General features: G+C 51.3%; 1 protein-coding gene across 1 annotated transcript in view; it reads left to right on the top strand.

The window, feature by feature from the left end:
* Positions 1-3,004: 3,004 nt before the first annotated feature.
* The window catches only part of GABPB2 (GA binding protein transcription factor subunit beta 2), a 21,727-nt gene continuing 8,626 nt past the window's right edge, over positions 3,005-16,105 (top strand). The window contains exons 1-7 of the mRNA XM_077319791.1: positions 3,005-3,221; positions 5,005-5,144; positions 6,466-6,633; positions 7,769-7,963; positions 10,702-10,831; positions 10,970-11,083; positions 11,964-12,125. Coding sequence (XP_077175906.1) covers positions 5,037-5,144; positions 6,466-6,633; positions 7,769-7,963; positions 10,702-10,831; positions 10,970-11,083; positions 11,964-12,125 — 877 coding nt within the window. The 5' untranslated portion in view covers positions 3,005-3,221; positions 5,005-5,036. The remainder of the gene's footprint in view (positions 3,222-5,004; positions 5,145-6,465; positions 6,634-7,768; positions 7,964-10,701; positions 10,832-10,969; positions 11,084-11,963; positions 12,126-16,105) is intronic.

Here is a 16,105-nt window from a genome sequence, read left to right as displayed (position 1 = left end):
GCCAATCAGGGGCCTGGAGAGGGTGGGAAGGGGAGGGGACACAGGTGGGCACGTTCACAGATTTTTACCTTTGCCTTTAATTCTGTAAGTAACTGCCAGGCACTTTGGGTGAGGGGGTGACCTAAAAAATCAAACGAATTAAAAAATGAAACAATGTCATAAAGCACAATATAAAAATGATCATTAAAAACCAGTCAAGATAATAAAACAAATAGTATACAAACACGACAGAACCACCGTTGATTGCCTTTTCTGGTGAGCCTCAATTTCTCTTGTGAATTAAGACGGACGAAAAGGGGACCTCCAGGGTCATGTAGTCCAACCCTCTGCAAAATGCAGGAAACCACAACTACCTGCCCACCCACAGTGACTCCAATTTCATGCCCAAGTGATCCTCCCACCCCACCAAAAATCTCTACAATCCAGCCTTCGCCTGGAGGAAAGTCACTTATTATCCCACAGTGGCCATCCGCATTTCCCTGGGTCTGCAAGGAAGGGCCACAAAAGCCAAGCAGGGACACGATCCCTCCTTCCCACCCACTCTCCATCTGCCTAGGTTCATCAAATCAGCATTTCTGTGAGGTGGTTTTGCTTGAAGACGGCCAGTGAGGGGGAGCTCACCACCTCCTTAGGCAGCCTATTCCACTGCTGAACTAGACTCCTAGAATCCTAGAGTGGGAAGGGGCCATGCAGGCCATCTAGTCCCACCCCCTGCTCAGGGCAGGATCAGCCTCAGGCATCCAGGAGAAGGATCTGTCCAGCCGCTGCTTGAAGACGGCCAGTGGGGGGGAGCTCCCCACCTCCTCAGGCAGCCCCTTCCACTGCTGAACTAGACTCCTAGAATCCTAGAGTGGGAAGGGGCCATCCAGGCCATCTAGTCCCACCCCCTGCTCAACGCAGGATCAGCCCTAAGCATCCTAAAGCATCCAAGAAAAGAGTGCATCCAACCTTTGCTTGAAGACTTCCAGTGAGGGGGAGCTCACCACCTCCTTAGGCAGCCTATTCCACTGCTGAACTACTCTGACTGTGAAAAACTTTTTCCTGATATCTAGCCTATATCGTTGTACTTGAAGTTTAAACCCATTACTGCGTGTCCTCTCCTCTGCAGCCAATGGGAACAGCATCCTGCCCTCCTCCAAGTGACAACCTTTCAAATACTTAAAGAGGGCTATCACGTCCCCTCTCAACCTCCTTTTCTCCAGGCTGAACATTCCCAAGTCCCTCAACCTATCTTCATAGGGCTTGGTCCCTTGGCCCCAGATCATCTTCGTCGCTCTCCTCTGTACCCTTTCAATATTATCTACGTCCTTCTTGAAGTGAGGCCTCCAGAACTGCACACAGTACTCCAGGTGTGGTCTGACCAGTGCCGTATACAATGGGACTGTGACATCTTGTGAACATGGTTTGTTCTGGTCTCCCTGGCTCCTTCTGTCAGCCTCCTCTTGTTCTTATCCTCAGTATAGTAGCATTTTGGCCATTCTAGGTGTTTTGCTAGCCAGCAAAGCTCAGGCACCCATCCCACTCAACTTTTTAACTCCCCCTCACCATGAATTACCCTGTTGAAGCTATGTATGTACATAAGGAAGGCCAAGTGGATTGCATTAAAGTTCACATTTCTTCATTGACCTTTGAATGTTTACTTTTGATCGAAATAGGTAGGTTAATAATTGTGTTACGTTTTGGTTTAAGATGTGGCCCTCTGTAGGCATTGGGCACACTAATGTGGCCCCCGTGTGCCAAAAGGTTGGGGACCCCTGCCCTAAATAACGGCAGAAACCACAGGATTCTGACAGGTGGCTCTCCAGCCTCTGTTTAAAATTTTCCAAAGATGGAGAACCCACCACCTCCCGAGGAAGCCTGTTCCACTGAGAAACCGCTCTAACCCTCAGGAACTTCTTCCAGAGGTTTAGACGGAATTTAGAATCTTAGAATCACAAGAGTTGGGAGGGACCTCCTGGGTCATCTAGTCCAACCCCCTGCACTATGCAGGACACTCACATCCCTCTCGCTCACCCACTGTCACCTGCCACCCCCTTGAGCCTTCAGAATCAGCCTCTTCGTCAGATGGCTATCCAGCCTCTGCTTAAAAATTTCCAAAGATGGAGAACCCACCACCTCCCGAGGAAGCCTGTTCCACTGAGGAACCGCTCTGACTGCCAGGAACTTTTTCCGGATGTTTAGACGGAATTTAGAATCTTAGAATCACAAGAGTTGGGAGGGACCTCCTGGGTCATCTAGTCCAACCCCCTGCAGTATGCAGGACACTCATAACCCTCTCGCTCATCCATTATATTAAGTAGAATTTTTTATTTGTAGTAGATTAGGTGATATTTTTAAGAAGTTGTATGGCGATGTTTATGGTGTTCATGATCTATGGCTTTCTCTTTTTCCTGTTCATTTTATTCTATGAAAATATTAAAAAAGAATTATAACATAAATAATAAATAAAAACCCACCCAAGGAGCCATATACTGAGAAAAATAACTAGTTATCCATTTTTAAAAACTCTTTCCCTTTATACCAAACACCTATTGCATTTACTTAGTATATTATATGTGAAAAGGACCCTCCTAACTCATTAAACTTTTCCTTATAATTAATTTTTTTTTCTAGGCCAGCAGGGTGGACACTATTTCTCTTGCCCCAACAAGCGGAGGAAGCAAAAAAAGAGAAAGACGTGATACGTCCCTGCAGCGCGCAGCCTCACGAGCCGCATCACCGCTCGCCTTCCCCGCGAACCCCTCCGCCTCCCGAGGCGCTGAAGAGCGATGCAAACAGATCCCCAACTTCCGGCAAAATAAAAAAGAAAGCGGCCATTACCCACAATCCCTTGCGGTACCACAGAGTCCTTCCTCTCTAGCCTCACTGTAAACAGACCCCGGAAACGAGGGGGGAAATCGCTTCCGTTTCAGACCGGAAGTCGCTGAAAGAGGCCTAGAGAGGGGGGCCCCTCTACCTCCCTCGATGGTGCCCGGCGCTCCTGCACTTCCGGCTCCGCCATTTTGTTTCCCTCCTTCCGCTTGGGCTGAGTGAAGGGGGGAGGGGCGCCACCCATTAAATCACCTCCAATAATAAAGATACACATAAATAAAAAGGAATCATAATCCCAGCAGGGGCCCGGACGGCCTTCGTGTTAACCAATAAGAGGAACCAAGGAAGCCCCCCCCCCTTAAACCCAAGCTGGCGCCGCCCCCGTCGGCCACTCCCTCCGCCTCCCAGGGGTGAGTCTGGGGCTGTGGGGGAGGGGCTGGCTGTGGGGGAGGGGGGGATGGAGGGGGGGTCATGGAGGGGGGGCTTGCAATTGTGGGAGGGATTCAGGGGGCTTGGGAGGGGGAGGCATCAGATTGCTCCCCTGGGATTTGGGGGGGGGATGAAGAGATTTGGAAGTGCAAAATTTTGGCAGCCCCCCCCCCTTTGATTAGCGACGAGGAAGAGGGTTGATAACCCCCCCCCACACACACACACACGTTTGGGACAGGGGGGAGGTTGTTAAAAGGGTGCCTGGTGTGCAGGAATTGGGGAAGGAGGATTTCCACCCTCCCTATGCAAAAAGGAGCGAATGGGCAGTAGGTTCAGGATGGGTGGAAGGAAAGACCACTTTACATAAGGTGACCAGATTGTCTCGCTTTTGGAGGGATGTCTGGGGGTACCTGGCAAATTGCACTTATGTTGAAATTATATATATATTACAATGCAATTTTTGCGTTCTATGCGTTCTATGAAACTTTTTGTTGCTCCATATAGACCAAATTTTAAATCAAGAACCCCCCTGGTCAATGGTGTCCCGCTTTACCAATGTTAAAATCCGGTCACCTTAACAGTGATGAAAATGTGGGATGTGCTGCCAGGAGGAGGTGGAGTGAAGGCCAGAAAAGAGGATGCAATGGTGACTAAAAGGAACCTCTGCATGTAGATCCACGAATGCTCTCAGCCCCAGAGCCAGGGGGCAACATCAGGAGTGGGGTGGGGGGATTGGCCTCTCTGCCCTGTGGCTGGCCCTGCAGAGGAGCTGGTTTGCCACTGGGTGAGACTGAGGCTGGACTGGAGGGACCCTCGCAGGGGTCTTCTGATCTTATGCATTTGGTGAGCTGTGTATTGGGGTGGCAAGGGCTGGTTCATCACCTGCAATTGTCTCTCCTCACACAAAAACAAGACTAACAATGATGTTTGTTCAAATAAGAGCTTTCATACTGATTTGGGGAGACGGCATCATCTGGACATGGAATTGAAGTCACTGGTGGGGGGGAGATGATTTTGAGTTTCCTTCATTGTGCAGGGCTTTGGACTAGATGACCCTGGAGGTCCCTTCCAGCTCTACGATCTGATGCCCACAAATGCGTCACATCATTTTACACCGTGCTTACAATTGCCAAACTCCAGGTGGCACCTGGAGATCTTCCACTACTGCTGTTGACAGAGATCAGTCCCACTGGAGTAAATGGCAGCTTTGCAAGGGGAACTAGATGGCCTTGGGCCTCACTGAGGTCCCTGCCTGTCTCAGGCCCCACCTTCCCTGGGCTCCGTCCTGCAAATCTCCAGGGATTTCCCAAGTTGGCAACCTAAAAACAAACCTTTGTTACTCAGCTCTCCTCCCTCCAGAAAGACTTGAGTATATGTGGGGCAAGATTGGAATTATATGGCCCCTGTGCCCCACCTCAGTCAACATCCTGGCTGGGGAATTCTGGAAGGGTTCCTCAAGGGTCATCTAGTCCAACCCCTTCCACAATGCAGGAAATTCACAACTACCTCCAGGGGTCATTTCCAGGGGGTGGCAGGCAACAGTGGATGAGCAACAGAGTTGTGAGTGTCCTGCACAGTGTAGGGGGTTGGACTAGATGACCCAGGAGGTCCCTTCCAACTCTATGATTCTATGAAATGCCACACACATGGATTGTGTGTGACCCCTGGAGACCCAAACAATACAGAGTTTGACCCACCTTCCCATCCAACCAGGAGGTTCAGCTCATTTTTCCTCCCTTTCTCCCTTTCTTCTCCAAAACCCAGCTTTTCAAATCGCTCCATTCCCATGTCTGAAGATGTCCTTGGTGGATCTGGGGAAGAGGCTGCTGGAAGCGGCTCGCAGAGGCCAAGATGACGAAGTAAGAATGCTAATGGCGAACGGAGCGCCCTTCACCACGGATTGGGTACGTGCCGAGCAGGGAAAATGGCACAGGAAATGGCCGACTGACGTACAGTTGTTTATTTGATTACATCACATTTATAGACTTGTGGTGGTTGACCACATATCTGAAATACAAAGTTGAAAAGTTACTAACCAAGATATAATACCGTAAAAATAACATAAGATTCCCCCACCCCTAGAATCCCCCAGCTGCGAACACCCAGCTGGAAGTAGATATTACCCAAATGGGGACATAGGGGGACATTAGAGGAGGGACCCAAGATTTAGAAATTACGTCTAAACATCCGGAAGAAGTTCCTGACAGTTAGAGCGGTTCCTCAGTGGAACAGGCTTTCTCAGGACGTGGTGGGTTCTCCATCTTTGGAGATTTTAAAACAGAGGCTGGAGAGCCATCTGATGGAGAGGCTGATTCTGTGAAGGCTCAAGGGGGTGGCAGGTGGCAGTGGATGAGCGAGAGGGTTGTGAGTGTCCTGCATTGTGCAGGGGGTTGGACTAGATGACCCGGGAGGTCCCTTCCAACTCTGTGATTCTAAATTCCATCTAAACCTCTGGAAGAAGTTCCTGACAGGCAGAGCGGTTCCTCAGTGGAACAGGCTTCCTCGGGAGGTGGTGGGTTCTCCATCTTTGGAGGTTTTTAAGCAGAGGCTGGAGAGCCATCTGACGGAGAGGCTGATTCTGGGAAGGCTCAAGGGGGTGAGTGAGAGGGTTGTGAGTGTCCTGCATTGTGCAGGGGGTTGGACTAGATGACCCCGGAGGACCCTTCCAACTCTATGATTCTATGTCCACTTATCCTGGCCTCATCCAGAAGCTTGGCAGCTTACAAGCCCTGTGCAAGCACTCGAAAGTTCATGCCTTGATTAAATCTTTGTTGGTCTTAAAGGTGCCCCTGGACTCTGATTTTGTTTTGTTGTGCTGCTTCGGACCAACACAGCGACCCACTTGAATCTAACTTTATGATGCTTTATGTTAATTTCGTCCTCACACTTTACCTAAATCGCTAAATAAATAAATATTGCAGACTCTAATACACATGTACATAAATCACAGTGAAAGCTGAGCGCGGGAAGGAGGGATTCCTTCTGCTTGTTATTCTAGTTTTTGCTTTCCTCTCTGCTTTTATTGAGGGGGGGGTTACTGTTGTGTGTTGTGGCTGTTGCAGAATGCTTTGGTTTTTGGTAGAACTTTTCTTTTAAAATGTGCAAAGGTTTCCATGGCGATTGAATGCTTGCAGTTCTCCTCTTCCTGAACTTTTCTCGGGATTTTGAGCCAAGAGCTTCGACACGTTTTCAGCAACTGACTTTTTCTGCTTAACCGCTTGGCAGCTGGGAACATCCCCCCTTCACCTCGCGGCTCAGCATGGCCATTATTCCACCGCGGAAGTTCTGCTCCGGGCCGGGGTGAGCCGGGACGCTCGGACCAAAGTAGACAGGACCCCGCTGCACATGGCGGCTGCCGACGGACACCCGCACATCGTCGAGCTGCTGATCAGGGTACGCCAGGCTCTGTTGGGAAGGGGGCTGCTTAAGGATGCGAGAAGAGCCCTGCTGGGTGAGGACGGGGGTGGGGTGGGGGTGGGGTGGAGGCTGAGGCCTTCCCCTGAGCAGGCCCGAAGAAGAGCCTGTTAAGTGTTAAATTTTATTGTCAGTTGTTATTGTCACGAATTTTACTGTACTGAATGCTGGTTATGTTTGGTGTAGTGGTTAGGAGTGTGGACTTCTATTCTGGCATGCCAGCTTCGATTCTGCGCTCCGCCACATGCAGCCAGCTGGGTGACCTTGGGCTCACCACGGCACTGATAAAACTGTTCTGACCGGGCAGTGATATCAGGGCTCTCTCAGCCTCACCCACCTCACAGGGTGTCTGTTGTGGGGAGAGGAAAGGGAAGGCGACTGGAAGCCGCTTTGAGACTCCTTCGGGGAGAGAAAAGCGGCATCTAAGAAACAACTCTTCTTCTTCTTCTTCAGTAACCTCAGGGCTCTCTCAGCCTCCCCTCCCTCACAGGGTGTCTGTTGTGGGGAGAGGAAAGGGAAGGCGATTGTAAGCCGCCTTGAGTCTCCTTCGGGTAGAGAAAAGCGGCATCTAAGAACCAATTCTTCTTCTTCTTCAGTAATCTCAGGGCTCTCTCAGCCTCCCCTCCCTCACAGGGGGTCTGTTGTGGGGAGAGGAAAGGGAAGGCGACTGGAAGCTGCTTTGAGCCTCCTTCGTGTAGGGAAAAGCGGCATATAAGAACCAACTCTTCTTCTTCTTCAGTAATCTCAGGGCTCTCTCAGCCTCCCCTCCCTCACAGGGTGTCTGTTGTGGGGAGAGGAAAGGGAAGGCGATTGTAAGCCACTTTGAGACTCCTTCGGGTAGAGAAAAGCAGCATCTAAGAACCAACTCTTCTTCTTCTTCTTCAGTAATCTCAGGGCTCTCTCAGCCTCCCCTCCCTCACAGGTTGTCTGTTGTGGGGAGAGGAAAGGGAAGGCGATTGTCAGCCACTTTGAGACTCTTTCAGGTAGTGAAAAGCGGGGGATGAAAAAACCACACCTCCCTCCCTCCCTCCCTCTCTCCCTCTCTCTCCGTCTCTCTTCCTTTGTACCATGGAGGGGTTGAGTTTCTACCATCCTTTCGTTTTTCTGTCCTCAGAATGGTGCCGACATCAACGCAAAGGACATGCTGAAGATGACCGCCCTGCACTGGGCGACGGAGCACAGCCACCGGGACGTCATCGAGTTGCTGCTCAAACACGGAGCCGACGTCCACGCCTTCAGCAAGTTCGATAAGTCCGCCTTCGACATCGCCTTGGAGAAGAACAACCCGGAAACCCTGACGGTGCTGCAGGTGAGGCAGGCTCTTCACATCTTGCCTGCGGTCTCCCGGCCTGCCAAAATTCTAATTCTATGGTTCTATGATTCTAAAAGCCAGAATGAGCTGCTGGCGCTGTCAGGCTCTCTCTTCTTCTTCCTCCTGGGGGTCTAGGTCAGCAGCTCGGGCAGTTGCAGTGTATTTACCTACACTCCACTCAAGCTGACTTTATCAATTAATTATAGGTATTATATTTATTGTCTGCCATTCTCAGTCCGGCCGGCTTGCGGCAGTTTACAACAAGTTAAAATAAAATACAATAAAGCCCTGACAGTCCCTGTAAACCCTCCTCAACGACAATTCTCCCCCCGATTGACTCAGTGGACGCCTTGGGGTGCTCGGAGGAGGGACCCATCTGATCTTCTTTGCCCTGGCCTCAACCAAATGCCTGGTGGAAGAGCTCCATCTTGCAGGCCATGCAGAACGGAGTCAGCTCCGACAGGGCCCTGAGCTCTTCCGGGAGTTCTTTCCACCAGGTTGGGGCCAGGCCGAGGCCAGGTGCACTCCCGCAGGCCAGGGATCATCACCCTATTCAGATTCCCCGAGCAGAGACTTCCTTTTGCACCTTTTGCAGTAAGAGGGGCTTGAAGGAGCCTCTTTGCCTCAACCGGATTCGAGGCCGGTAGCAGCTTTAGAGACCAAGGAGGTTTCTGGGGCATGAGGTTAATGAGAGTCAACATTATCTTTTCAGCCCTGAATAAGACTCAGCTCCCTTCCTCCTCTCTCACACACATTTTTAACTCCCAAGGTGCTCAGGATAGCAGAAAAAGAAAGAGAGGAGAGAGACAGTCCTAACTGTCTAACTGTTCTTCTGGAGGCAGTCAGGGAAGAAGTGTGCTCTGAGGAGCAGGAAGACTCCTCAGAGCCAATCAGGACACAGGGGGAGATGATCTGGAAATCATCAGGGAGTTCCTAATCTAAAGATGGTATCTCCAAATCTCCACTGGTGCCCCGTTAGGACATTCTTCATATATGTTTTGAATTCTGCACGGGGCACATTTTGCACATTCCAACAGCTTGGCCCTCCCTCGCAGCCTTGCACCAACTTTACCCTCTTACAAGGTTAGTTAGGGTGAGAGCACATGACTGGCTCGAGGGCACCACGGGCGATCTGAATTCAGGTCTTCCAGCTCCCAGGCAGACATCCTCAGCGCCACACTGGGGGTTCCCCATCACGGTGCCCATGAGCCCCACGGCGTCCGGCGTCACTTTTCCTGGCCCCCGCCAAGTTTCGTTAGCAAGTGGGTGGGGCCAGGGAGGGCTCTCGCCTGGCAGGACTTCTGATTGGCACATCTGATTGGCTGGGCAGGCTTATTTAAAAAGTTGCTTCAGAAGCAGTTGCCTCTACAGTCCAAGGGTTTTCGCTATGTGACGAAGGTAAGTCACTACAGAAGTTCCGTAGCTTGCTCTGCCTCCAGCACATCAGCATTTCAAAAGCTGAGGAAGGTCGACGGCCCTGAGACATCGCAGTGATGTTCAGTGTATGAATTGAATCATAGAATCATAGAGTTGGAAGGGGTCATAGAGGCCATCTAGTCCAACCCCCTGCTCAACACAGGATCAGCCCTAAGCATCTTAAAGCATCCAAGAAAAGTGTGTATCCAACCTTTGCTTGAAGACGGCCAGTGAGGGGGAGCTCACCACCTCCTTAGGCAGCCTATTCCACTGCTGAACTACTCTGATTGTGAAAAACTTTTTCCTGATATCTAGCCTATATCGTTGTACTTGAAGTTTAAACCCATTACTGAATGAATGAATTTTATTTAATTATTATATTTATGTACCGCCCTCCCCTGTATTTTAGGGCAGTTGAATGAATGAATGAATGAATGAATGAATGAATTTTATATATATTATATGTATATAACGCCCTCCCCTGAGGCTCAGGGCGGTTGGTTGAATGAACGAACGAACGAACGAACGAACGAATGCCATTTCCAAGCTGTACATGACAGAGGCATCACATCAAAATCACAAGATGTCATAGTCCCATTGTATACGGCACTGGTCAGACCACACCTGGAGTACTGTGTGCAGTTCTGGAGGCCTCACTTCAAGAAGGACGTCGATAAAATTGAAAGGGTACAGAGGAGAGCGACGAGGATGATCTGGGGCCAAGGGACCAAGCCCTATGAAGATAGGTTGAGGGACTTGGGAATGTTCAGCCTGGAGAAAAGGAGGTTGAGAGGGGACATGATAGCCCTCTTTAAGTATTTGAAAGGTTGTCACTTGGAGGAGGGCAGGATGCTGTTTCTGCTGGCTGCAGAGGAGAGGACACGCAATAATGGGTTTAAACTTCAAGTACAACGATATAGGCTAGATATCAGGAAAAATTTTTCCACAGTCAGAGTAGTTCAGCAGTGGAATAGGCTGCCTAAGGAGGTGGTGAGCTCCCCCTCACTGGCAGTCTTCAAGCAAAGGCTGGATACACATTTTTCTTGGATGCTTTAGGATGCTTAGGGCTGATCCTGCGTTGAGCAGGGGGTTGGACTAGATGGCCTGTATGGCCCCTTCCAACTCTATGATTCTATGAATGAATGAATTAATTAATTAATTAATTAATTAATTAATGAGGTATCAGCTCCATGAAATTTGCAGATGCATCCCCTGCCCCCTGATCTTGCCAACAGTAGCAAGGGCACATAATGGTTCCATCCAGACCCTGAGAAGCTGTGCTCCACTTTCTGTCTGAGTAACGATGTTCTTTTCCCCAGGAGGCGATGGGAAGCCAGGCCAGCCCCCACCCGGGCTCCGTCAAGGTGGGCCAGCCCTTTCTCTTGACCTCAGGAGAAGTCCTGACCTTAGCCAGCATCGTCTCTTCCGCCCCCACCAAAACGACCCCAGGTAGGAAGCTGGGCACACAAAGCCTCGGTATTCCCTCCGTCTTCTGATTTCTGTCTGTCGATGATGCTGGGGGAGGTGTGGGATGCATCAGCCTCCTCCAGAGGGACCCTCCGTAATGCTCCCCCCCCCCCCGAACAGGTGATTCCCACATCTCCGCTGTGAGGTTTCCCAACTCCACCACCTCCGTTCTGGCCACGCTGGCAGCCATCGCAGAAGCCTCTGGGCCCCTTTCCAGTTCAAACAGGCCTCCAGGTAAGTCAGGTGGGATCTTGACCCTGGCCAGCCGGGATCATCTCCTGCACATGCTCGGGCTGATCTCCTCCTCCTCCTCCTGTTCCCGGGGTTTGCTGTCCAGCACCTCTATCAGGATCCCAATTTGGGGTTTGATCAAGACGATGGACCCTTGACTGGCTCATGGGAGGAGTCCTAGTCCTCTGTGCTTTCGTTGTGGGAGGTGAGCAGTGGAGCAGTTTTCTCGTGGAGAAAGATGGGGTATAAACAGAAACCTTCTTGGCCACCCAGAGGAACCGGTTGGCCACTGGTTGGCCTTGGCATAGAGGCCAAGGCCGTCCCCTGAGAAGAACCTCAGAAGAGCCCTGTTGGATCAGTTTGGGGCTCCATCTCCCGTCTCACACAGTGGCTGACCAGTTCCTCTGGGTGGAGGCATGATAAGGTAAAAGGTAAAGGTATCCCCTGTGCAAGCACCGAGTCATGTCTGACCCTCGGGGTGACGCCCTCCAGCGTTTTCATGGCAGACTCAATACAGGGTGGTTTGCCAGGGCCTTCCCCAGTCATTACCGTTTACCCCCCAGCAAGCTGGGTACTCATTTTACCGACCTCGGAAGGATGGAAGGCTGAGTCGACCTTGAGCTGGCTGCTGGGACCGAACTCCCAGCCTCATGGGCAGACAGCTTCAGACAGCATGTCAGCTGCCTTACCACCCTGCGCCACAAGAGGCTCATGGAGGAAAGATAGAGGAAGGTTATCCTTTGCTTGGGCGAAGAACCAGCTCTTCGTAGGAAGCAAATGCTCTGTTCCACCACCCTTCGGTCCTTGTGCCTCCTGATTCAGCCCTTTCTCTCCCCCTGCAACCCATTTTTTTTTAAACACACCTTTCCGTTGAATTCTGCAGCCGTCTCCGGGGAAAGAGCGGAGGCCCATCCAGCGGATTCTCCCCTGCAGCGGGTGATCACCATTGTGACGGAGGGCGTCCTACCGAACAGCCTCCGGATGGCCATCCCGGCCAGCGGCCACACCCAGCAGTTCCTCATCACCATGCCAAACGGGCAGCAAGGTAGGGCGGCCAGAGCCTCTCTCCTCTTCTCTGGCTGGAAGGGGGCACGGAGCTGGACTGCATCCCTCCCTGGGGCTGCCCTGCTTGCAAGTGGGGCTTCTGGTGAGGCCTTGTATTGTCTGTGAAGAGGGTGGACAAAGAGGGCTTTTCCACCTTCTTGTAAAACACTAGCAGGGGCAGGCAAAGGAGAAAAGGTCGATTCCCAGAGGTCTGTCTGTGGCTGATAGCCACCTTAAATAAAGGGTACCTACATATTTAGAGGACGTCATATCCTGTGGCAGGAGGAAACACCCGGGGAAGGCCTTGGCCTCTCTGCCAGGTTTGTTCAATGGTTTAGAACAGCAGCTTCTAATCTGGTGAGCCAGGTTTGATTCCCTGCTCCCTCACATGTAGCCAGCTGGGTGACCTTGGGCTAGTCACAGGCCTGATAGTGCTGTTCTCACAGAGCAGTTCTTCTAGAACTCTCTCAGCCCCACTTACCTCACAGATGGTCTGTTGTGGGGAGAGGATTATAAGCCACTTTGAGACTCTTTCAGGTAGGGGAAAGCAGGGCGTAAATACCAACTCTTCCTCTCCTCCTACCTGGTCCTCTCCCGCTGGTCATGGCACACCCAACACTGACAAGGGTTTCAGGTTTCCTGGCTAGGAGTCCTGATGGAGTGGGGGTGGGGAATCGCCTTATCCAACTTATGATGAATTTGATTAAATTACGTGGGTTTTATGCATTATGACTGCAACCTGCTGAAGATGGTTTCTGATAGCAGCAGGAAACAAACAAACAAACAAACAAAATACATTACTAGCACTCCTGAATCTGTGATTTTAAATTTTGTTTTTTATACATTTAAGAGAGCGCTGACAGAACTGCTCTGTGAGAACAGCTCTAACAGGACTGTGACTAGCCCAAGGTCACCCAATTGGCTGCAGGCGGAGGCATGGGGAATCCAAACCAGCCCCCCAGATTAGAGCCCATCGCTCTTAACTGCGACACCACACTGGTTTGAAGAGGCCATCTAGTCCCACCCCCTGCTCAATGCAGGATCAGCCTCAAGCATCGATTTTATTGGGGGTTACATTGTAATTGGGCATCGGTTTTGTAACCCCCCAAGAGCTGCATGTTGAGAGTGGTGGGAAATCAATCAATAAGTCTCTGTCCAGCCTCTGCTTGAAGACAGCCAGTGAGGGGGAGCTCCCCACCTCCTCAGGCAGCTCATCCCACTGTTGAACTAGACTCCTAGAATCCTGGATTGGGAAGGAGCCATGCAGGCCATCTAGACCCACCCCCTGCTCAATGCAGGATCAGCCTCAAGCATCCAGGAGAAGGATCTGTCCAGCCACTGCTTGAAGACGGCCAGTGAGGGGGAGCTCCCCACCTCCTTAGGCAGCCCCTTCCACTGCTTAACTAGACTCCTAGAATCCTAGAGGGGGAAGGGGCCATGCAGGCCATCCAGTCCATCCCCTGCTCAGTGCAGGATCAGTCTCAAGCATCCAGGAGAAGGATCTTAGGATCTTTGCTTTAGGATGCTTTGGGCTGATCCTGCGTTGAGCAGGGGGTTGGACTAGATGGCCTGTATGGCCCCTTCCAACTCTATGATTCTATGATCTGTCCAGCCGCTGCTTGAAGACAGCCAGTGAAGGGTAGCTCCCCATCTCCTTAGGCAGCCCATTCCAATGCTGAAGTACTCCAAGTGTGTAAATTCTTTCCCCTAATACCAGTTCCACCCTTCATTTGAAGCCCTTACTGTGAGTCCTCTGCTGCCAGCAGGATCCACTCCCTGCCCTCCGAGAGACTTCCATGTGAGGCAAAAAATGTAAACAAAAAAATGTAAACAATGACATTTTGGTTCCTCCTCTGACGGCCTTTCAAAGGCTTCTAGAGACCCATCGTGTCCCCCTTCAGCCTCCTCCAGACCAAGTGTTCCCAAGTCCCTTGGCCTTTCTCTGCAGGGCTTGATCTCCAGGCCCCCAAATGCCTTCGTCGCCCTGTCCCATTCTGCCCACCTCCTTTCTGTAACGAGGCCTCCTAAACGACACTCAGTCCTCCAGACGTGGAACTGTGACATCTTGACCACTAGCTTTCGGTCAGGATCCTTGCCAGCTGCTGTGTTTTCGTTTATATAATATCTAATTCTGAACTGGAGAATAAAATCCATACCAGAGGGCCAGGAACTGATAGGGGGGATTTCTGAACAAACGTGGAGGAGGTCCCTGGTTTGTAGAAAAAACCCAGACTGAAAGAAAAGCAAAGAAATTGGAGATGACCCTCCTGTCCCCGGTCACAATTTACCAAGATCAGCACTGCAATCTCATGAGACATTGTAATGAGATCTCGGTGGCTGTTTTGGGGATTTGGGGTTGCTAGGTATCTGCTTCTGTTCCTCAGTGTGTGTCCTTTTGTGAATGTGTGTGTGTGGGAGAGACTGAAAAACAGGTAAATCAGCAGAGGAAAAGGGGAAGGGGGGTTTGAAACTGATGGGGGAAGCAGGAATGGGCAGGGGAGAAAGGGGGAGAGGCTGCAGGGGAGAGGCTTGTGAGCGTGAGAGAAGACTGCGGAAGGTCGGGTGACGGGAGGGAGGAGAGAAGGAAGCCGGGAAAAGAGAGATCAGGGGCTGCTAAGAAGAAGGGAAAGGAAAAGCCAAGAGGGGTGGGGAAGGCGATGCAGGAGAAATGAGATCCAGTATGGAGTGTTGGTCTCAACCTGTTTACCGTTGAGAAACCCCTGAAACATTCCTCAGGCTTCCAGAAAACCCAGAAATGGCAGATCGTGCAGAATAGGGCTGGGAAGCAGAGCTGTGGACACGCCCACCCAGGGCCCCTCCCCTTGCCACGCCCTCCAGGCCCCTCCCCTTGCCACCCCCTCCAGGCCCCTCATCTGCCATTGTGTGAGGGGGGGTGGATGAGTGGGTCAGCACGACCATATAGGGTCATGGCACAATCAATGTTTAGCAAGTTTTAAAAAATATTAAAAATCCTTTAACTCCCCACCCTTCCTGGAAACCTTTCCAGGGCCATGAAGTTTCATGACCCCCCCGGTTGAGAAATCCTGGGTCAGAGTATGATCTAGTCGGATGAAGGTCTGAAAGTACTGAGTTCAAATCCCCACTCTGCCATGGAAGCTTGCAGGGTTACCTTGGACCAGTTCCGGCTTAACCCACGTCTCTGGTTGTCGGAGGAAGAAGCTTTAGGATGCCTTTGGCTGATCCTGCATTGAGCAGGGGGTTGGACTAGATGACCTGTATGGCCCCTTCCCACTCTAGGATTCTGGGAGTCTATGATCCTATGAAGAAGAGCTGTTTTTTGAGCCCTGCTTTTCCCATAGCGACTTACGAGCTCCTTTCCCTTCCTCTCCCCGCAACAGACACCCAATGAAGCAGGCAAGGCTGAGAGAGCTCTGAAGTGCTGTAAGGAGGACAGCTCTAAGGGGACTGTGGCTGACCCAAGGTCGCCCAGCTGGCTGCATCTGCAGACTAGACTTCGTTGCTCTTAACCCCCCCCCCCCCCCCACCACCACTCTGGCTTTATTTACCTCTGTTCACCAGCCGGGTGTAGCTGTTGGGACCGGTGGATTCCCCACTCTTCCACCTGCAGCCAGCGATATGACCTTGGGCTAGTCACAGTTCTCTCGAGCAGTTCCCTTAGAGCTTTCTCAGCCCCACCCACCTTGCAGGAGAGAGGAAGGGAAAGGGATTTGTAAGCCACTTTGGGACCACTTTGGGTAGGGAAAAGGCAGGTATAACAAGCCAGCTTTTCTTCTTCTTCTTGCCTTGACAACCCTATGGGGTTGCTTGTCAGTTTGGTGTAGTGGTTAGGAGTGTGGACTTCTAATCAGGGCTCCCTCAGCCTCCTCTCCCTCACAGGGTGTCTGTTGTGGGGAGAGGAATGGGAAGGCGACTGTAAGCCCCTTTGAGCCTCCGAGTAGAGAAAAGCGGCATATAAGAACAAACTCTTCTTCTTCAGTAATCTCAGAGCTCTCTCTGCCT

Source organism: Paroedura picta, chromosome 1 (assembly GCF_049243985.1).
Source record: "Paroedura picta isolate Pp20150507F chromosome 1, Ppicta_v3.0, whole genome shotgun sequence".
NCBI lineage: Eukaryota > Metazoa > Chordata > Lepidosauria > Squamata > Gekkonidae > Paroedura > Paroedura picta.
This window is presented reverse-complemented; position numbering and strand designations above follow the sequence as displayed.